At 43.5% G+C, this 24,098-nt stretch overlaps 1 protein-coding gene across 2 annotated transcripts in view; it reads right to left on the minus strand.

Annotated features, from left to right (window-relative positions):
* Positions 1-347: 347 nt before the first annotated feature.
* Positions 348-24,098, minus strand: part of lhfpl2a (LHFPL tetraspan subfamily member 2a) — a 50,593-nt gene continuing 26,842 nt past the window's right edge. Inside the window, exons 1-3 of one of the 2 annotated variants that reach the window (XM_058617849.1) lie at positions 16,006-16,105; positions 10,878-11,576; positions 348-1,647 (exon numbers count right to left, since the gene is read on the minus strand). In XM_058617849.1, coding sequence (XP_058473832.1) covers positions 1,391-1,647; positions 10,878-11,298 — 678 coding nt within the window. In that variant the 5' untranslated portion in view covers positions 11,299-11,576; positions 16,006-16,105 and the 3' untranslated portion in view covers positions 348-1,390. Of the gene's footprint in view, positions 1,648-10,877; positions 11,577-16,005; positions 16,106-24,098 lie in introns of those variants that run through there. The other variant, XM_058617847.1, reaches the window with a different exon arrangement.

Raw genomic sequence — 24,098 nt, forward strand, 5'->3', positions numbered from 1 at the left:
ATATATATATATATGTATGTAACTAGTACACAGACAAGGAGACACAAAATAACTACAGAAAGATGCAAAAGTTGGTGTGTTTTGGTTGAGTGGGTGGAGAACTTTTCCACGTTACAGTCGTGGAAATACTCAAAAAACTTAGTGATGTACTCGACACAAGGCAAGTTCATTTCTGCATCAGTGGAAAAATTGATCACCCACTGGATGGAAAATGCAACCTACCCCCCCCCCGCACCCCAACCCAACCCACCTGAGGCCAAACCGAGGCCTGAGCATAAAACTGGATGCTCCGCTGCTGCCTTTCACAGTTCAGTGTGTGGGGAAAAAAAGAAAAAGACAAAAACAACTGTGATGTTTTCTCTTTATTCATTTGGCAGAAAACAAACGAGAACATGATCGGACACTACATCTACGACTCCACACAGACTCCCTGAAACCAGACGTTGACTCGTGACAGCAATACTTCATCTATGCGTCCATGTCTTTGTGCAGCGACTGCAGGAGTTCTGCCCGACGACGACGACCACGACGACCACGACCCCTTCACGGGTCATCGCTCTCAGCTTGGGCGAGAATCGCGGCCGCTTTGTTTCAACTTTCCTTTTCAAAGAAAAAAAAAGAGAGAGAGAGAAGCAGAGGGCAAACGAAACGCGTGGACAATCATCATCATCATCATCATCGCTGTGCAGTCATCGTGTGTTTGGCTGATACATTTCAAGGGTCTCTGCAAACACACACATCCTCCCTATGACAGTACATTCTGTAAGCTTTTAAAAGGACGTCCACACTGAGCTGACGACCGTTTGATTCTGCGAGTAGTTTATTCTGACTGTGTAGTGGTTCCCTTGTCGAGCTTAATACTCACACGTGGCAAACAAGGTCGAGGTCTGGTGACAGTGACACCAGTGTGTGTGTGTGCGTGTGTGTGTGTGTGTGTGTGTGGTTCCTTTTTCTTTTCCTAAGGCAAGAGTGACTTCATCAGCCCAGCTTGGATCAAGCCAACCATCATTCTGTGATCATAACTATGTACAAAATATATATATAATCACACTTATTTACAGGACATGTGGTGACCGTACAGAGCCTGAGACCACATGGCTACACATGAATACAATAACATACACAGCACCTCTAGTGGCAGAAAGACAAAAACACACAATTTAAGGAAATTAAAAAACAAAAACAAAAAAAAAACAACTTGGCACTTGAAGATTTCTCCCACGTAAAAACACAAAACAAAAAACACAATGAGAGTCAGTTTTAGTGGTAAACAAATTCTGGGGCCTCCATTTCACAAGCTGGGCCCTCGTGGGAAAAGACACGAGAGGCAGCGTTGATGGTTACTGGCCTCTTTTCATCTTCTTCTTCTTCTTCTTCAGTATCTGAGGCCTCAGAGGAGGCAGATCAGGCTCTTCCCCTCCTCGATCTCCTCCTGGACCTTGTCGCTGGAGGTGGCGATCTCCGCCTGCGCAGAGAAGACGGCGCAGACGAAGGTGAGCACGGTGCCGCCCATGGCCGTGTAGAAGGCCCAGCCCATGGAGCAGAGCCCGGCGCGGTACGGCGCCGCGTCGGGGCCGCAGTACAGCTGCACCTTGTCTGAACCCCAGCCAGCGGGATACAACATCAGACCCAGGATCAGAAACAGACCTAAGAGAAGGGAGACAGGAAGCAGGAGATGAACTCATGGTAGCCGATTTTACACACAGCAGCCCCTAGAGGCTCCTCAGCACATGACACCCTTTAACACTAAACCTTTAAACCGGCATGGTGTCGCGTGGAAACACTGTAGCAGGTGGATTTACCAACTCCAGGACTTGTACACGAAGATTTTGATCTTTGCCAAACTCATGGCGGTGGTGAATATCTACGACATAATCTACATCATAAAACCAGAATGTGAAACTGTAGACTTCAGTCACTAGCTCATTTCTCAATTCATTCCTACATGTTTTGTTTTTTTTAGGGGTTGACACAGCAGATAATCTGCATATTTAATTTGGCAGATTTTTTATGTCGGATGTCCTTCCTGACACAACCTTCCCATTTATCCCGGCACTACACTGGAGTACACTGGATGTGGCCCAATTTAAAAAAAACATTGCTCAGTGGAACCCAAGTCCTTGACCTATCGGGGATTCGAACTGGCAACCCTCTCAGGTTACAAGCCCAATTCCTTTCCACTCGATCATGAGCATGGGCTGCCCTTGATGTTTCCCAAAGGAAATTATTCTCACTCTGGCCACCATGTCTCATGTCCCTGTTTGTTCTAAACGGTCATCATGTGCTTCAGATGACGTTTTCTTTGCTTGGTTAAGAAGCTGTGGCTAGAAAAGTTGCCATGGAAACGCATGAAAGATTAACGTGGACAAAACAACAAACGGTGGCTGATGTGATGTGACGTTGATTATTCATTTGTCTCAGAAAAAAACATCCGGCAACGATTTCGACTTCAGTCTTTTCGACTGCATACACAAAACCTTTTCACGGTTACTCAACTGAACAAAACCTCACCCTCGAGACCACTCCAGGAAAATATATTCAAACAATGAAAACAATTGTTTGAGATGTTTGTTTGGTTTCAAACATAAACAGAATAAGATCTGAATCTGAATTGGACAGTAGGTGTTTACAATGAAACTAAACAGGGTTTGGTTCCTATTCATGCAGCAGAGCCAAAAACATACAATTGTTCCTGAGTGTGGCGCTGCCTTTAAAACAAACTTGTTACTTTTTATCCACAATTCAGATAACTGTTAAAAATTAGAGGGCGGTCAAACTCCTGAAAACCCATCTGAGCTGAAAATATACAGCCTAGATGTGCAACAGACCACTGTGTGGTCCATAAGACAGCGATGTAATGACGTTTCAATCCTTGTGAGTGGACAATCATGACTAGGGTTCAATTTATGTGGGGGCCAATGGGAGCTGAGCTCCCATAAAGAGGGGTCGTGCTCCCATGAAGGTAGTCAAGTTGTACAACTGTGGGAGAGTTGTTAAAATACAACTGAAGACCAAGGGCGTAGGTTTGTGTATGGACAGTGGGGACATGTCCTCACCAGTATTTGGAGAAAGCCACAGGGCAATGTGTGCGTGTGCTCAAATTCTGTGAGCGAGGGGATTTTACGAGCATCAGTGAACGCATCACGGCCGAGCAGAAATATGGCTGCGAGTCACAGAGGAAACGCGTGTGATGTGTTGTTCTGACAACACAGCGGTGAGTTTGCCTTCTCCTTTCTCTCTGGTCTGTATGACTTACTTATACGTTATTATTTTAGTATTTTAAGTTCAATGTAAAGCGTATAATTTATTTACAATTTACATAAACGAGAAACAAGTGTGCTGCTCTTTGTGTTTAAGTGTTAGAATGAATAGTTCACATTAAAGTCTACGGGGACTGCAACGCAACGACCCACAACACATGCAGGAGGAGAAACAAGCTGCATATTCACAAACGCTGCGGCAAAAAAGGCACAAAACACGCAAATCCAAAAAGAAAATGTGAAAAACTGACCAACGGATGTCACCAGTGTCACGTCAAAAAAAACACAAACCCCAATCACTCAAACTTGTTCACGCTGCATCTGTAAATGATGACTGCAGCAGAAAAAAAACATCATTTCCTGTCACGGTGCCATCATGGCATTCAAAGCATCCCATCAGGCTGAAAAACAGTTACACCACGCAGAAACAACTTCCTGACGACTGTCTGAAATGTGAGCAAAGATCATCACAGCAAAAAAAAGGTTCAGCAACTGCAAGACACAAAGGTTGGCACGCGTGCAGCAGCAGAGAGAGAAGAGAACAACAGGAAAAGGTAAGCAAAGAAACGCTGCCGCCTTCCCCCGGGCCAAGGTCGACCCTCCAGCGTCCTGTGACGGAGGGGGGGGGGGGACTGTGATTGCTTTAAGTTGTGCTGTGTGCTTCTATGTTGTTCCATGTCTTATTTAATTATTCATTTAAAGGCCAGCTATGATGTATGGCTTGGAGACAGTGACCCGGTCTAAAAGACAGGAGGTGGCAGAGCTGAAGATGCTGAGGTTTTCGTTGGGGGGGACCAGGATGGACATGAACGATCTGGAGATGAAGTATAAGAGAGTGGAGTTTGAGGTGGTTTGGCCACGTGGCAGAGGAAGGGATAGTGATTATATCGGACAAAGGATGCTGAAGATGGAGCTGCCGGGCAGGAGGAGAATGTTCATGGATGTTGTGAAGGAGGACATGAGGACAGTTTGTGTAACAGAAGAGGACACAAGGGAGAGGAGGACATGATGGAGGCAGATGATCTGATTTAATTGTTTTTTTTTGTAATGCCAAGTGCAACTGGACTGGATTAATCCATATGTACAAGTAAAATACCTTTTTAAGGCCTTTGAGAATTCAACAGATATATAATGACCTCAGCTGAAGAGAATGCATTTCTTCAGTACCCTTGTTTGTTTTCCCTGCTCTACGTTTCCTCCCATGGAAGCGGATCAGTCGGAGCCTGCGACCAATCAGAGCTGAGCAGGAAACATGTAAGATAATAAAATTACAGGTAATAAACTAAGCAGACAGGAGATGAGAATTTCAGACTCTGCGTTTTCACCCGACGGTAGACAGGTCGCACTGCTGGGGGGGGGGAAACTCTCTCCTTTCATTGGCCCTTAATCTCTCCCTCTCTGCTTCCTTTCTTTCTCCTCCCATTCTCCTGCTCTCGGAGCACCCAATATCGTCTTCAACAAGGAAATGAAAACTAGGTCATAAATTCTTTCCACATGTTGCTGCATTGCCCTGACGTCCAGACTGGCTTCAGTGATGGATTGAAGGTATGGTTTTAATTCCCAAGTGCTCCCCTACTAGGACTCCCACCCCACACACACACACACGCACACACACTCCTTCCCCAAGACCTAAGGCCCTCTGACCTAATATCCCGCTGCACTCCACCCTATTCCCTCTGCAAGGCCCTCGTCTCGGTTAACTTCCAACCAAACTGTCAATTCTCCAACATACAGTAAATCTATTTCTATCTATTTCTGATTGCGACTCCCTGCCACCAAACCCCCTCCTCCTCTGCCTCCTCTTCCTCCTCTTTCTCCTCCTCCTTCTCTGGCCTCCACCTTGTAACACAGCACAGCATGTCGGCACTCTGCTCCAGGAAATCTGGCCACCGCTCTCCTTTCCAGGAAAAAAAATCTGAAGAGGAGCCACATCCAATCCTCGGCTCCACATGAGAAGAGAAAGAACCAGGCTTTCTTGTCAGGACAACACCACGAGTGTCAACCTGGCAACCAGATCCAAAAGAAATATTCATTTACGAGTAGAATCCTCGTCTTTTCTAAACGACAGAAGAACAAACGAACTGCCGTCGCACACATGGTTCAAGGACAGGTTCAGAGACGGTTGAAAAGAATGAGTCATAATGACTTTGGACTTTTCATCCGAGTGCACCGAGTGTGTGCCAGACTTTTCACATCATCCGTGACAAAAGCTAGATTTTCAGACGTGAAATGTCCAGAAAATAGAGCCCCGGAAAATCTCTGAAGTTTGCTGCTGACGTATGAGGAATGCAGAGGCGTATTGTTTGGGTCAGAGCAGAGACTGCGCATAAAACGTTATCGCCACTTCATCCACACGGAAAACGGCACTTTGGGAGCCCTGAAATCTCAAAAACTTAGACAACCGATACGACGATGATGTCATAGTCCCACCGTTCTCTTTCTGTAGCGATTCCGGGAAAAAATAATTTAAGTTTAACGTGTAGAGGTGCTACAGTGCCACGACAGGGCCATAGTGTTGAACTTCTGTGCATATTTGAAATCAGCTAAACTGAGTCAATCTCGCAGATTTCATCAAACTGTCTTTACAATGCATAAAAAAGTGATAAAAAAAAAATAAAGGAAGAAAAAACATTCATATTTAAGTATCTGAACATATTACACATACCTGTAAGAAGACATGGGGCCATTGATAATTGTGTTACGGGATAATTACTAAAATATGCTTCAATATACAGTCATGAGGAGCCAGTTGAGGTGTTTCGGGCACATTCTTCCAGGAGGAGACCCCGGGGCTATCTCTCCGCTGGCCTGAGAACGCCTCGGGATCTCCCAGGAGGAGCTGGCGGAAGTGGGGGCGGTTTGGACCGTTGTCAACCAACGATAAGGATACAGTCTTTTCTTTTAGACTCTTACCAAAAAAAAGTATCACAAAATGATACAAAAACACTCATTTCCGTATTAAACTGTGATAATGCTACAAAAACACAAGTTCTTTTGTTTGAAAACTAAAAGGGGAAAACCTTAAATCTCCTCGTTTTGGCACAGGAAGATAAATCACCGGGACTGTATGTATATCTAAGTCACTCACATAACATTTTAAAACATTTCTCAATTTACGACTTCCCTCTGATGCGAAATACCCTACCATTAACTCATTTTGAGTGTTTTTTTTTTTAATTATATTATTAATACTACACAACATGTTGTGTATGCAGAAGTTGTTTCCACAGCCGCTTACTTCTGCATGTTTATAATGAAATGAGTCACAGCTCCATATCCAGTTGACAGCAAGTTAATATACGACTGGTGTGTGTTAATCAGTGACTCTGTTTTCCCCTTTTGCGCAACACAAGAGTCGGAGTCATCGCCGAAAACCCGTAACTCTGCTCACATTCCTGTAAAGGTATTGTTGTTTTCCTTCCTGACTTCCACGCTGGAGCTTTGAGTCACGGTCAGCAGTTAAACTTGGGATGAAGTCGGTGACTCACGGCTGGAGGGAAAGTTTATAGCAGGTGATAAAAGCATTTGACACCAAACGCGCAAGAGCGAGAGACGGCTTTACAGCCCAGTGTGTTTGCAGTCCTGTCTCTAATCCTTTTCAATGGGAACGAGAATGAGTGAAAATGTGCAGAGAATTCCCTCACAGGTCGTCTGAAGAAGCCTTCGGGGGCCTTTAACTGAAGTTTACTCGACTGACCCTCAGCAGAAGAGACTGTTCTAGACATTTCGTTACGTAAGGACATGAATGGATTTACCCTCCGCTGAAATCTGGAGAAAAAACACACCCGTAGACGCCACTTTAATCGCAAAGTGTGTCACTGGAGAGTGACATGAGTGTATGTGGAGACCAGGTCTCAGGGTTTGGACAAACTCCAGAGCAGCGATGTGAAAATCTCTGGCGACGTCATCACACTCCTCTCATCTGAGGTCAATCACTGCCCCCCCCCCCCCCCCAACATCTGCCATCTGGCTCCAGTTTTCTCATTACCAGAGGGTCGGCGCACACTGTGGAAATAATGATTAGCAGAGAAGCGATGTGATGCTGCTGCTGCTGCTGCTGCTGGATATCAGCGAGAGTGATATCATTTACAGAGGAGAGACAGCGCTCAGGTCGCCACTTATAGCTGAATGATTCATGCTGGATGTCACACAGGACTGATCTCTTCAAGGGTTATCAGCGCTTGGCTCCAGAAGGAAACTCTCCCGCCTCCTCGGCCGTTTGATGCTCCTCTCGCCCCCTTTCCTCTTCCTCTTCCACATCCTCATCCTCCCGACAATGAGGAGACTCGGCGGTGCGTTTCCTCACTTTCATTGCTTCGCGGTAAACAGCAGGATCTCCGTGTCACGACACTAAGAGCGTCTACATCAGACTATTGAGGAGGGTGAGGAGGGATGTGTGGACTAAATGAGGAAACCACGTCAGTCCACCACTAAATATTACCACACTAATGAACTGAAGCAGCAACGACATGTGTCCACGTATCACCAGCTATTGGATGTTTTTATTTACGCCATCAGTTTGTTTCTTTGCTATGACACAGAGACGCACACGGACATGCAAACTCCATGCAGAAAGGCCCTTGTTCCAACTGGGGCTCAAACCCTTAAACCCCTTCTTGCAGCAAAGGCATGAGTGCTAACCACTACACCAACCGTGTGGCCCTACCTTTGCATCACTTATCACCAACTAATTCCCAGAATTGCGTGAAATTTCACATTTCCTTTTCTGAATCTTTGAAAATGTGTTCTCAGGTGAACCTACTGTTGTGATATCAACGGTTAAAACCTCATGTGAGTCACTCCTGTATAAGTTAAGCCTTCATTGGTCCCAGAATATAACCGATGTACAGCTCCTCCTGGTGGTGCTCTAGAGTCACACACACGTAAGCCCAACCCTAAACACCCTTAACGACCACAACCACATTCTTAACCATGACCTTTAACCTCAACCAACACAATTCTCACCCTAAAACCAAGTCTTAACCCACAAAGATCCATTTAAAGTTGGGAGGACAAACCAAAATGTCTTCACAGACACAGGTTTGAATCCAAATGAGTCCTCACCTCACAGTCTACACATGTACACGCACACACACACACTCACACAAACCCATAAGCAGCGTACTTAAAGGAAAACCTTCGTCTGGATCAAATGCTTTAAGGGGAGCAACATCAATAAACTCATCTTATAGATAAGAAACTTTAAAGTTCTCCATGGCATAATCCAGTATGAATCTACAGTATGTTTCTCCACGACAACATACTAGAGCCTCAAAAACCCCTGGGCCAAAACATCGCAGCTTTGATGCCGACTTGTTCTTAAAAAACGCTGAATGAATGAGTGAATGGATGAATCAATATTTGCTGGTAATACATGATTTACATACTGATTTTGAGCACGAGACTTTAGCCCATTCTGGTTTAACATAGATATGTTAGGATGCTTTATGTATCGAGAATATGGCACATTTTGAATTCCATCAGTTCACTTTTGAAACATGTGTTTAGTCGAGCTGCAACTAACGATTATTACTATTATATTATTTACTTGTCTGGTCCATAAAATGTCAGAAAATGTTGAAAAATGGAATGAAGATGTTCTCCAATGTCTTGTTTTTGTCCGCAAAACCAAAATGAACCAGTTTTAAAGATTTATTTGTTATATGGAGCAAAGAAACCAGAAATCTTTCACATTTAAGAAGCTAAAAAATCTACAAGAGAACTTGTTTTAATAATTGACAATCAACCCATAGTTGATGATTCATTTAGTAATCGATTAATTAAATAATCGTTGCAGCCCTATACTGATAGAAGACAAGAACATCAACCAATATATTTGTTATTGTATCTCGTTTCACATTAAATTAGTCCTTTATCAGACACAGGTCTTCAGCCTTCATGTGGACAACACTTATAATAGATTCTCTGTGGCGTACAAACAGCCTTTGAGTCAGTCTTGTTAAAAAAGGTTGTTTTTAGTGTGAAATAAGCAACGAGGAATGTCTGCCCGTGTCCCAACAAATTAAAATACTTCATCACATCGACATGAAAAACAATACTCCAATCCAACACTGCCTTTAAGGAGCCGCGCTCAGCGATCTGCACCATCGCACCACAGTGTTACTGGGTCAGATCCTTCACTGTGAAGAGATTGGAGCACAGAGATTATTCTAGATTATCACCTACGAATCGTCACATGCATCTACACACACACACCGGTTCGCTGGTGTCGTGACTCAGGTCAGCAGGGCCGCACTGAGCTGCATGTACTGTTCACCACACACACACACACCCACCTTTTTTCTGTTTGGGCCCACACCAAATAAACAACTGTGGGGGAGGAGAGCCATAATCACCAGAGACAGAGCTGAGAGCTACAGAAAAATAACAGAAGAGGTTCAGCAGGGCTGATCTCATGGCCTCCTCCCTTCCATAATTCACCACAGTGAGTCAGAGTGGCCCGTGATTTGGCCTCAGACACACAACCGTAGTCACAGCACACACACACACACACACTGGAACTCAGATACGCATGCGTGGACAACTGCTTTTCTTAAGGGGCCAATTTAATGTCAGAGAATCCCACACTGAGCAGGCAGAGAGTAAACAGTGAGGCGACAGCAGCAGGAAGTGCGGCGTGTGACAGCTCAGACCTTGTCTAGTTCAGTCCACACACGACTCAGGAGCCGCAGGAGTCGTGGCGCTCGTAATGAACGCGTTCAGCCGCGAGCACAACTTTTCATTTACCTTGATAAAGGGTGGATGCCGCAGGAATAAACAGAAACAATGAGAGTTTTTATGATTTGGGAACCCTTTGTCCTCATGATTACACGGTTACAAGTCTTTCATGTGGAGTCCAGGAAAAAACTGTGACTGTTGTAGCTGTCAAACACTCTTTTTAACATTTCATTACATTCAAAAAAACCTATATTTTAAGTCTATATTCAGCGCTGAAGTGGACCAGTACTGTCTGCAACACAGTACTGGCACTTCTAAATCTTACTAGCAGCACTTTCACCCGATTCTAGTGTGTATACAATTTTTATTCTTCTTATTAAACAAGAATAATATTATCTATTGGATGTTTAAATCATTTTTACTAATGTTCAGTAACAATACTAGCAGAACTAAGCAGGACACTATATAAAATGGATCTTGTGTGGTTTAAATGTTCATGATAATCAAAATATACAAGTTGGCAAAATGTGTAACTTAAACCCAGTTCTTAGTTATTTTAATATAGACTAAATATTTAAATAAATAACTGCCGTGAACACATCATTCACATCTTCTGGTGTCTTTTATTTACTGTAAAGTATTATAATTTAATGTTATTGTTCCTAAAAGACACAAACTTTAGGATAACATATACAATATGTATAACATTTCTACATTAAATATCTAAAAACAATGAGACTAATGTCATTTTGTTGAGTTGTTGTCTACCAACAAAATGAGAAAAATGTTTTCAACAATCTTGGAAATCGGCAGAAATCTGTATTTATTTGATTATTTAACAAGGTATAATGTGTTTAAACTGAGGTTTCTGACACCGTGTCACCATCAGTGATCTGTACCAAAGCAACGTGTGTGTTGTGTCGCGTGCACGCGCCTCACCTGCGATCCCTTGCAGCAACCCGCACACGTTGAAGATGCTCTTCTTCATGATGCTCTGGAAGCACATCGTGAAGACCGAGATGAACGCCACGGCGCACAGCAGCAGGATCCCTGTGGCCAAAAAGATGGAAGTGGCCTGCCAGAACCCGCTGGCAATCTCCCCAAAGTGCACGGCGTACGGCCCGCACAGGATCCCGCGGTGCAGGTGGGGCAGTTTTATACAGCGGCCGTAGATGCCTAAAGTGGGCCTGTAGGCCTCCCCGGCGGTGGTGGCCCCATGGGGGCCGAAGACGGCGTCGGGGGTGCGGGGGAATCCCACCAGCCAGTCAGTGCTCATGAAGGCGATGAGCTCGCCAAACGCCGCCACGATGCTCAGCAGAGTCCATAGCATGGAGCGGCAGGTGACAATCACATGGCACATGCTGACGGTTGCCCCGGAGTTCTCTGTCCTCTACGAGACGCCGTCCAGGGACGTGGGATCCAGACGACACTGCCGTACACAGACGGATCACGTCAATGATTGACACTGCTCTTCTGACGTCTTATCTTGTGCTGTCGATCTTCCTCCTCCCCTGAGCTCGCCCTCCTCGTGTCGTCTCGCTGTTCTCACTCGTCTTATTTCCTTTCTTTTTGTAGGTGTCTACATTGTACTGAAGTTCTTCTCCCTGAGCCAGCCCGCTGGCGTCACATCAGACACACCTAGGAGATAAAGCAGAGGCGGAACAACAGCATGAGTGTAAAATGGAACTACGTGCACAGATAAAGCACTGAGTTGATTGTCCCCCCCCCCCCACAGAATTAGCAGAAGGAAGAAAGTGAGGGGGAGAAGAAGAGAAAGGGGAGGAAGGGAGGATCCTGGTGTTGAGGGGTCTAATGAGTTGTGTGTGTTTGAAGTGGGCCTCTTCAGTTTCCACTGTGTTTATGTTTAAAGGATTTGTAATCAGGGTACTCGCTGTACTGTATCGTCATAAATGACACGTCTTATAATAAGGAGAAATGATTTCACAGTATGTGTAAGAGTGTGTCTTCATAGAAATAGATTTGGAAACAGAAGAATGAGAAGCGGATGCAGACGGAGAGAAAAACAAGCCTGAGGCCTCACTCGCGGCCCACACAGCTGACCTGGGGTCAGCAAACGGTTGATAACACAACGTCCGTCCGCCTGTCACATGACCGGCTGATAACCTCAGCAGCAGTTCATAAAAAGGTTGTTTTCCTGACAATAGACTGAAGGAGGAGATCTGGTGTCTGATCTTAATGATAACTGTGATGATGAAGACACAATCTCAATCGTCTGAGGAAACAGAATTCAGGGAAATAAACAGATAACAGGTTTCACGCAGCCATAAAAAAGTCTGCTTCAGAACATACATTTGACATTTTCACGACACAAAATCTGGAAAACATCTGCATGGACGCCTGGTAGACCTGGATCAGTACTAGTTTTTTTTCCTAATACCGATATCACCACCTTGAGTATCTACTGATACCATTCCAGTTTTAAACAGTCGAGCTCTGAACACATCTGCACTGATGCACTAATGATCACGCAGTCACAAAGCAGCCATGAGCATCCCACGTTCATCTACAATCTTCTAGCATTTCATCCTCCACATGAATCTCAGCTGACAAAGGGCAGGAGGCGGGGTCACACACCCGGACAGATCGCCAGTTATTGCGATATTCAAACGATACCGATACCCAATATCATATTGGCTCACTCCTGGTGCCTGTTTTGAGCATGCAGGAGGCAGGACTGTGAATTATTCTTTTGGTAGCTTTTGGTACAGAGTTCTCCAATGAGCTCACTCAGGTCAGGATTCTAACAAAGACGCTGGCTGCAGAGGTTTGAGAAATTAGTCTGGGGCAACTTTTGCAGACATTTCTATTATCACATGTCTGAGACACACAGGCGGTGCATATCCAGAGAAGATGAAAACACACATGCAGAGGCCATGTTATAAATACAGCTCTGAGCCACAGCTGACAGTTGTTTCTTTTCTTTTCTTTGAGTCATTTTTTTTTTTTCTTCCTGCTCTGGTTTCCCCGCTGTCTCGTGGGTGTCTGTAAGTCATTCTCCAACCAGCGTTTGGCAGCGCAGCACTTGACACGTGTGCCGCCTGCACCGTGATGTTCCCTCGGTGCACTCTGAACAGTGACGAGGCGTCCCTCTGCGGGCACGTCCCAGTGAGTAAGAGCATTATACAAACTTTGATCTTTGTCATCCTGTCGAGATATCAACAACAGGCTCTCTTTTCTTTTTCCCCCTGCTTCATCTTTTCCAGTGGAGAAACTGTTTGTCTTTGTGTGTGCTAACGCCGGCGAGTACGCTTGGGCCGCTGTGACCTAGATGAGATCATAAGAGCAGGCACGGACAGCCGCCTCTGTCCATTTGGAGCAACATTCATTTTTGTCAATCTCACAATGAACAGATGCAGGAACAGATGCAGACACACGTTCACTCGCTGAGCTCTTCTTCTGGAAAACCTCCTCCCTCCTCCACTCACACAAAGACCGTTGATGTTTGGGGTGGAGTGCGGAGGGCGGGGGTCCTTTGACAAGACTGATGTTTGACGTTAGGGTTTAAGACAAACGGCTTTGCAGGCACGAAGCACGGGCAGTCCAAAAGTTTTAAGGTCAAACATTTGCTGGCGCGCTGCGGAGACTAATTCCTCACTGACAGGAATATTGTTGCAGCTCAAACAATTTGAACCACATGGGGAGATACGACGCTGTGGAGACCGGGACACTTAACCTTTAACCCCGCCTCGCTGCGCGCTGCTTTCACGCGTATTGTCCACCAGGCTGTCCGAGTCTCTCAGTGTGTCTGCAGCCACCTTGAATGCGGGTCATTCGATCTGGAACAAGTCTGGACATGTGTGTGCTTCTATTAATTGTCACAGCAAATGTCCAGACGTCTGCTCCTCGCTATTCCTCGACAGACACAACTGAAGCCGTATCATGAGCAGGGGCTTCCCAAGATAGAGTGAGGCCTGGTCGTTTGTATGTGTGAAGCCTGAGATGGATTTATGGTGTCCTTTATACTCCCTGTGTAACCCGGGGGGGGGGGGGGGGGGACAGAGGATTATTCGAGTCTCAGTTTACATACACATGAGTTTACGGCCCTCAGATTGCACCCACCAACCCCTTGAACCCCTTCAACACTAATCCCCAGTGTGTGTGTGCACGGACATAACGATGTTAAAGGAAATGGAATGGATAATCACGTTACCATTCAATCTGCAATAGATGTGGAGAGTTAACACACGAAACCTAATGGCAGAGGAAATAAAGGACAGAGAAGTAACTCAATTCTGTGGAAATCCTTTTGGTAAATATTGAGAAACATTTTTAAAATCTGTCCTCTGGGCATCATGAACATTTGTACAATATTTAATGTTCATACGGCCAATAATTGTCGAGACGGAACAGAAAATTGAATCACAAGAGGCCAGGAAATCATCTGTCTGTAAGATTAATCCAGAGTTTCATAGTTAAAAAATCTAATTGTCATCAGCATCACCCAGCTGAAGACGAGCTGTCCTCTGGACAACATGACTCGCTGGACAACTCTTTCCCCCGTCAGGATGAAACTGAAACTTTCATAGAAGAAACAGGGAAAAACCAGTAAGTAAGATTCATCCTCGGATTCATCCTTGGACAAGACTCATAAATCAATAATAACAATGAATAACTCTGCCATCCCATAAATGTGTCAGGAGCTTGAGTGCACAGCCCATGCTCCAAGTGTCCACTCAGCCTTTCTCTTATCACAGACGTAAAAAGTGCAAAGAACACCTTTCTACACAAACGCTGACTGGAAAACAATCTTAGCATGGGTGGAGTCACACACGTCACCATGGAGACATGGACACCATGTCAACATACTGAGAGGACATCAGACAACGAGCTACCTCACTGTGGTAGAATAGTGGAACTAGGGGCTGTCACTTTTTAAAAGAAAATCAACTTTAAAGAAATGTATAATGACACAATTTTATTGTACTGCCTCATACGCAAACATCACAGTTTTCATTACTTATTTACTACTTTATTATCATTAGCATATACAGCACTCAGGAGAGTAGGATGAAATAAACCCTCCCTGACAACAGGAGGAAGCTCCAGCAGCATTTAAATAAAACTACATCAGCTCTGTGTCCAAACATAGAATTGAGAGTCAATGACTTAATTTATGATATAATGTGCCACAAACACGAGTGTGGCTACCATTTCATTTACAATATTACCGGCGGTTGAGATATTTATGAGCCAGCTCACAGAGAGTTGTGGTTACTCTGTGAACCTAAGGCGTACTACTTCAAATGCAGCATCAATTTCAAACAGATCATTACAGTTCAAACATGAACTTTACATCCCACGTTCCAAATAATATCAAAGTTGACAGTGTAAGTGTGAGACGGTGACCCACTGATATATCCAGCTTTCTTGTGGATGCCCTACTTTCTCAGGCCACACGTCTTTGGCCTTTGTGACCCAGCAGCAAAGCAATCTAAAACAAAGCCAGTGTTTATAATCTGTGAGGATCTGTTTGAATGAGAAGCCCCTGCAGCTATGGAGGGGGAATTCAGGAGGTGATTGGTCACAGAGAACCTCAAACACTATAGTCCAAGAACGCTTCCTTGTCTAATAACAGCTCTGAGATTAAGACGAACCATGTGGAAGGAAAAAGTACCACTAGGATCAATGACCATCATGCACAACTTCACAACAACATCTGAAGAATAGCATTCATTTTTTGTGTCGTTTCATAGCGCCGGTGAAAGCACCGGAGGACAGAATGAACCCCCAGCCTTGTCATTACTTTAGGAAAATTGTAGATTTTAGTTGTAATAACAGCCATCAATAACAACACAGTCAGTGCAAATTCCGATTTTCCACAGCAGCAAAGAAACCCGTCTTCTCCCCTAACACGTCTGCACATCTGCTCAGCATCCTGGAGCTCTGTGACGCTACGAGGAGGTTGTGATTAGCACCTACAACATAATATTTATCTCCCATTACATCAGCCAAGAACACAGCTGACACTTTCAAACCGCCGAGTTCTGCCTCAAAGTGGAAACGAATGCAAGGTAATGCAGAAGAATAAGACAACGGTGGTCCAAACCTGTCTCCATTGGCTCGGTGGATCGTCCAGCTCTCCTGGAGATGTGACTTCTCTGCCTCGACTCTCCTCCGCTGCTCACTCACACTCAAATGCCTCTCTCAGACTCTGACTCACAGACCCTCCCCTGCAGGCCCTCCTCCTGGACCGCCACGGTCTCCTGTGATTGGCCGGGCCCACACTTGGAACCACACTTCTTGAGAGGGTCCACATGGTGGCCATATTTCAATGCTGAATCTGGGTTAAAACAACAAGAGCTGGAGCTCCCCTCTCTCTCTCTCCCTCTCTCTGTCTCTGTCTCAGTTTCTAGCACCTTCTCATTCTGTTTTCGTTGCTCTCTGCAATCTTTCAAATCGGCCAATGCCAACATGTTACTGTCAGCTGACATGTCAACTGCATTTTCACGTTCTTTTCAGGGAACAGCCGGCCTGAATTCCACAGTATTAAAGATGCCGTGTGTGACATTTAGGAGGCTTCATTACCGGCAGAAACGGAAAGTGATACCAGGGAGTGTGTTTGTATAAATGTACAATTAATCCAAGATAAAAATCATTTTGTTTTTGTTGTCTTAGAATAAGCCATTTATGAGGTGGATGAGTGGTGGGAAGTCTGTAGTCTCACCATTAGATGTCACTAATTCTTACACACTAAACATTTTGCATTTTGTGGTGATATATTATGTATATCTGGCCAGATGACAAATCAGAAACTTTATTTTTGTGGGTGACTTTCAAAAAGGGTCACAATCTTATCCACAAATGGCCAGGCAAGGACAGCGTGTGTGTAACCGGAGAGTAAACGTCTAACCGACAGTAACCGTTGGGACGGTGTATGAATGAAAACCTTTGACTTTTGACGGCACGTCTTATGAACTCGTTCTGACGGAGCAAGAATAAGGTCAGCGCTTTCTCACCCACACAAGTCACTCCGTGGTTGAACTGATCAGGGATCAGATAAACTGTACTGCAGCAGCTCCCAGCTACCACGTATTTGATCCCACTGTATGTGTAGGAAAATATTGCTGGAGCAGCTCTTTCCCTGTTGACTTAAGGCGAACAATTGGAAATGTCGGTGTACACGAGGACAGAGGAGCCAGACCATGAACGTACACAGAAAATCAGTTCCACAGACGGCTTGACGGACACAGCTGCACTACAGACTGAACGTAGAGATGCACTTTATAATAATATGTTGTTGTGTTTATGAAGACTCTTTGTCTTTAAACTCAGTTTAAGATACCTTGAAGAATAAAAAGTTTGCTGTCGCAGTGTTATTTTTCTATGCAAAGTATTTTTGAATGTGAAATTTGGTGTTTTAAGCGTAAACAGCAAACTGCACTGCGCATCATATATCATCGTGCATCCGTTGCGCTCTTTGCACGCGGTTCCAAAACTGGAATGCGGTGCGAATTGGGTATACACCAGGGCCTTAACTATTACCTTAAGCTTTCGGGTCCAGTATGTAACATTTAGGGTGGTTAATTGGCAGAAATTGAACATATTATCCCAAATTATGTGATATAAGTGGTGAATAATGGCTTTAAAATAAAAAAAAAGTTTAAAAAGTTATCCGTAGTTTTGGAATAATCCTTTTTATCTGTACTTTGGGCACAAACAGTCATGTGCTTTGTGCTTTAAAACAGGAGCTCACAGTCAATAGAGGGTGGAAAATGTGTGAAATGTGTTTACAGCCTTTTTGGTATGTGAAGGCCACCGTATTTGCCTTGGACTTGGCAAAGGGAAGGTTGAGTGGAGGAGTCCTGTGTCTGTAGCACTCTGCAGTCTCAGCATCAAAGTGAACAATGGAAGCTGTTTTGTTTGTGTTATTTTACAGCATTCTAAAGTTATTTGAACATATTTCTAATTGTATGTGTAAAGCACTTTGTGAATTTTGTTACGGTAAAAGTACAATAAGTATTATATTCACCAGCATCGTGGCCTTTATACAACACATTAACACTTATCAGTTGGTGGAGGACGACAAACATGTGAATGCCACATTCAGTGGTTGCCTGGATCATGTGAGAACTGACTGATAAGAGCAGACTCTTCCCTGTCTGAATAATAGATTTGCTCTGAGGCTGATGGGAGCAAAGTGTCAGAGGATTGCTTACAGCAGCACTGGGTGCATTCAGCCAACACTGAAGTCAGCCACAGCATTCGTCTGACTCTGTGTTCTCACACAAATGACTTCCATATGAGGAAGAGGGTGGGAGTGTGGGGGTGGGGGGTAACAGTCGACTCAAACAGGAAGAAAAGCTGATAGGTCAGCCAGGCATTTGAACGCAGCGTGGAAGGCCCCGAGGAAGAGGCCGCTCTTATCAGTCTGAATGGATGTTAGGCCACGCCAGACCAAAAATAGAGGCCTTTCAGCGCGGCTGAATGTACCAGAACTAATAAAACCTCTCCTTTGACCCATTTCTAATAAAACCTGGTGACTCACTTTCTTCCTGCTGCTGTGAATGGATGGGAAAATGTTAATGACGAAGTTTAAAGCCACAAAAACTCTCTCTAGAAATGCCTTTTTTTTTTTTTTTTTTTTTTTTAAATAAATAAATAAAAGAACTAACAATTCCCAAAAATGCCCTCCCAGGGTATATTGTTGTCTTATTCCCTTCATGTACAGCAGGTTACAGTGGTGACAGTAGCAGATTCACAGCTCGTGAGAAGCTCCTTGATTTCAGTCACAAGTAGAAAGAAGCAGGTTCTCATTTTTAAGCCACGGACGCACACTTTGAAGCGATGATAATGGCAGCAGACACAAACACACACACATTCCTTACCCTTCTGCTCTTGTGGTTTCTGGTTTATGACAGAGTGAAATGACACCACCCTCTACAAATACACAATGCAGAGTCTCGGTATCACCACAGCCACATGCACGCCAATTCACCATGTGGAGAAATCCAGAGCTGGACACACCTGCTGCGTCTGGTATAACTGGACTATTTCTGAAACTGTGGCGTGCTGCTCGTCTGTACACTGCTATTATCCTTCACTGCCAATCATGGGAGAAGTAACAAGTTTGAATCTTGAATGTTATGTCTTGGGCTGGCAAATGTGTTTTCAGGTTTCATATGTGTCGTATCAACATTCCTAAAAAATGATGTAGTTCGCAAGAATGTGAGTTGGAGGCGGCGCGCAACAGAAGAAGGAGAACAGCGAGACTTCCGTGAGAAAGTTGCACATCGCAGTTCCAAGACCAAACGTGAGGAGATTCATTGTGGATTGTCATGTCATGAGATGCTTCTGGGTCTAAATGTGACATCATACTAAAATCCTTTTAATTAAGTAACATCATTTTACTAAACCTGATGCACCTTTAACATAAACACACTTGACGTGTGTGATGGTGCAGTACTGCATGTATCAGAGTCATCTCAGCCCCTTCAGGAGAAAAGCTTACGTGAGCAGACTTAGAGGCTGAATCCTATTTCATCCTGTGCCTCTATCACTGAGCCCTATCACGTGTTTTTGTTTTTTGATTTGCTGACGGTAGGTTGCATCTCCAGCGTCTGCTGCTTATGCGATGACATATTAAGTTCTTGAAGGGGGTGCGTTCCATTTCCTGGGGGTTGGATTTTAACTAGGGCTGCACAATATTGTAAAATAAAATTGCTATTTGAAAATATGCAACTAGCAAATCACAAAATCTGCTGTAGAGACTGTAACTGAACTACTCTTGTAAATCTTAATAGGTGTTTCATGTTTCTTGCATTATAATACAGAGTAGTATTTTTGATGGTATCTCTTTGTGTCAGTTACAGAAAATACCGGTATATGTTGAACTATAGGGCTGCAACGACAAATCTATTATTAACCAATTACTATCAGTTTGAATGTTTTTACACACTTATAAATACTTGTACACTTTTTTTCTGCTTCTTAAATGTGATTATTTTCTGATTTCTTTGCTCCATATAACAAATAAATCATTAAAACTGAATCATTTTGGTTTGTAAACTAATAATAATAATAATTTAAAACACTATTCCCTGTAACTCGGTTTTGAGAGGCAATGGATGAGGAGCAGGGGTTAAAAAAAGAGAGATAGGATTAGGCCTTAATGCACAGAAACACTCATGACCCATGTTTTAGATACAGATACAAGCACGACAGGGAACTGACTTGGCAGGGAATCGATTTACAGCCTCGTGTAAAGCCCATGGTGCTGCTGCTACAGTCGGACTTTAGTTCTGGGGCTGTGACACAGAGCAGACCCTCACATCAAAGATGGGAGGATCAGAGAGAGAGAGGACAGAGGGGGGAGAGGTGATCCTCTGCAGTCCTGATCCCAGCAGAGCATCCGCACACATGTACACACCAGACACATGTCGGATGGCAAAAACCATCCTTCATACTGATTCAGCAGCGCCCTCTGTGCAGAGTGTGCTTGTGGAGGCTGTTGCTCAGTCATCACTCACTGTCACGCCGCTCAATAGTATCTTGTAGATCTAAAGAAAGTGGATGAGCGTGAGGCAAGGCAGGGTCACATCTGATGGGAGTCAGATAACATGCTGGACAAAAGAAATCCAACTGTCAGTTTAGTTAATGCTGGTCTCTAACAACAAACAGACGCAGCAGTTTTTCACTTAAGAAGAAAAGAAACGACATCTTTTCTTATATAAAAATGATCAATTATTCATTGATTGTGAGAATAATACTATATATAATAATATAATATCGGTATTGTCCTTAAATGTGGAGGAGATTGCAATCAAATGTCCCGAGGAACCATTAAACGTTTTTTTATTTAACCCTTAAACACACCAAGACACATTTTTGTGTTTTTGGCTTTTCATTTCGAGAATATTTTATAATTCTTTCATGCATATTGCTAAAAATGTATGCCAGGTTGTACATTTTAGAGTGTTCTCAGTTATCTTCATGTATTTTTTATTTGTAGTTTATTGTAAACAATGTTAACTAAAGTATAAAAAATAAAATACTCACACCGACACACCTTACGCACAAAAATGTGCTCATTGAAACCCATTCAAATCACTATTTTTGATGCATCAAGACAAAAACTTTAAAAATTCATCAAAGTTTGACACGCATGACGAGGACTGATGTTGGTTTAAAAAAAATAAATGTATACTTCATTTAAATTCATTAATATTTGATATGTCTGATAAGGAATGATGTTGGTTTAAAACAATAAAAAAAAACAAATTATACCATTTTTATAGCTCAATTTTTTATGTGCACATTTTGGTGCTCTAGGTGTTTAAACGTAACTTTTTTGAAGGCCATCTTAGGGTTAAATGTGGTTGCCTATTCAGACACAAACATGAAGCAAATGCAATCAGTGGATTTATGAGAAAGCCGAAGAGAATAATCTTACCATACCATGCAGTTTCAGGTTTAAGTAGTGTTTTAAAGTCTTTCAGCTTGTTGTTTGGATTTGTTTTATTTGTCTTTTTCACCAGACAAACAAAGTTACCTACTAGTTATTGAGAAAAATATTGTCTTTAGCAGCCAAACACTGTAGAGATGTTTATTTTATGATTTGGTGGAGATCAAAAGTGAGATATAAGTGCAGTGAATAGTGGATTTAAATGTGTTGCTTCAGGTGCTTTGACATATTTTCCATTTTATTTCTGCATTACGACGGAATATCTGGTTCAAAATAAAGTTTGATGCCAGATCTTTGACAACCTTTGAATGCAGCAGGACAAAAAAGAGCCTGTCACGTCCGTCACCTTATCTGCTGAAAATATTTAGCAAGCTTACTATCAGAGGCAAAGGAACATTTAAAACCATACAAACTGAAACAACAGAGATTAAACGGTTTTGTATCCATACTCATGTGGCCTGAAATCAGATTCAGGTCCAGACTGAGTCAGGAAGGAACAGATTTCACACTACAGAAAACAAATGCTTTATTTTGGCCCACGTTGATGCACGATTCCTCGATGTGCCGCAGATATCTCACTGAGGTTTTTTTATCTCCACGTGCTTTCAATCACAACTGCACTCGCTCACGTTGCGTCACTCCACCGCCCTGCGACCCTGGAGAGGCTACAGGGGTTTACTTTACTCTGAGGAAAAAAGAAAAAAAAACTATGGCAGTGGAGGAGAGGTGCACGGAAAGAAGCGGAAAGGGATGATGGGATAGATTTGATATTTGGCCCCGACAAGAGCTAGAGTCATTCCCAGTTGAGGGAAATAGTAACGGCTGCTCGCTGTGCGGTTGGAATCAGATGCACGTTATTAGAGAAACTCACAAGTGTCTAGACAGAGGGCAGATCTAACAGCAGGTGGTAACAGGGAGGTAAACGCTATACCCTTCCATTTTATCTTTCAGATATGCAAGGCATTTCTCCGCCACCCCCCAAAGAAGCCGAGTCTAAAAGCAGATCTGACATATGGACGTCGCTGAGTCTCCGCTGCCATACATTCGCGTCTCTGTGCAATCAGAGAAGTCGGAGCTTAGCTTGAATACCACAGGGGGAGAAGCAGCTCTGACCATCTGGCCACTTACACCACATCTGGCCTTACAACCATGAAGCCACAGCTTGATGGGTGTAGGTTCCATCAACAGGCACATGGAGACATGTGTTTAGCTGCGTCAACTGCACCATATATACAGTATTTTTTTAACTCCCTAGGTATGACTGGGCAGAGCTCGCACTGATGCACTAGTACACGAGTTCCTGTACACGAAGCAAACGCGAACTCTCTTTGAAACTCGTCTTTGAAGCGGGATTGCTCGGGAAACGGTTGACAGTTGAGTTTCAGGTTGTTAAAATATGAACGTTTTCTGGACTGACTGTCTCCGTCCTGGGCTCCTTTCATCAGATGAGCACGGACAGATGCTTGGATTATACACACCAGATGACTCGGCTGATACTGACACATGTTTTACTGCGTTTATTGTCCAACTCTCTTTTAGACTTTTTTTTTTCCGCGGTACAGGCAGTTGCTGCCAGCGCTGGAGCAGTGATCTTTCCGTTGAAGTGATCCATGTGCAGAGTAGTTGCCATCAGAACAGCCAAGAGCATCGCTGCCTCTCTGTGAACCGTTCCACGATTGACCAAAAGTGTCTCATGATGAGAAAAAACATTCTCAGATCATTGATAAATGATGCCACAATGTTATTATGAACAACTTCTGTACCTTTAAGACATTTAAACGTTTCACAACTAAATTATTTTACAACACAGAGCATTTCGGCTGCTTTTTTCCATCACTATGTCATAAGAATGTGCAATAAGAGTGTCTTATATGCTTTTTTCAGCACAACCTAGACCATTTTTTTCCTGTTTTCATCAACTATATAAACACACCTGAGCAAAAAGTACTCAAAATGTGTAACATTGGATTGAATTTGGGAAATTTGGGAATATGTCACAGTTCAAAGTTCACTTGGCTCATTTTTATGAACAAAAGAAAAGAAAAACGCACTATTTTTTTTACTTCTGCACAATTATTGCTACTTTATATCACAACTAATAATGTGAATAATAACTTTGACATAAAAAGACAAAAAAAACCTGCATTTTTAAAAATCCACATAAAGGTCTGCTGGTGCCAATCCCAGCTGACATAGGGCGAAAAGCAAGCTAGACCCTGGAAAAGGTTTCCAGTCTACCGCAGGGCCGAGATATATAGACAAACAACCATTTACCCTCACACTCACACCTACGGGCAATTAAATGTCAAATTAAGCTTTGCATGCAAACTCAAACAAAGATCAGGACATGAACCAGCAACCTTCTTGCTGTGAGGCAACAGTGCTCTCGCTTGAGTTTCACATTTCCATTAATAATAATCCAAGCAGCAAAATTTTGAGTATTTCAACAAAGATTGAGTTGAGAAGAATGCACAATAATTCCATCGTATGTCATGTTTTTAATAGAAATGCTAGTCATTTGCTGGGAAATATAACAACTGTCAACACTGGTTTGACTGCAGTAACTGCATTATTATCTCTGCCGCAGCACATTTCCTATATTTATTAACTTTCTGGGGAGTACCGCCGGAGCATAAACATGCGGATGTGCTGAAGGTGAGGAAATCCCAACACTGAGCTTCAGACGGGGATGCGGGGGGGGGGGGAGGCTGAGGCAAGACGAGAGCGTGGGAAAGAGA

Source organism: Solea solea, chromosome 19 (assembly GCF_958295425.1).
Source record: "Solea solea chromosome 19, fSolSol10.1, whole genome shotgun sequence".
Classification (NCBI taxonomy): Eukaryota; Metazoa; Chordata; class Actinopteri; order Pleuronectiformes; family Soleidae; genus Solea; species Solea solea.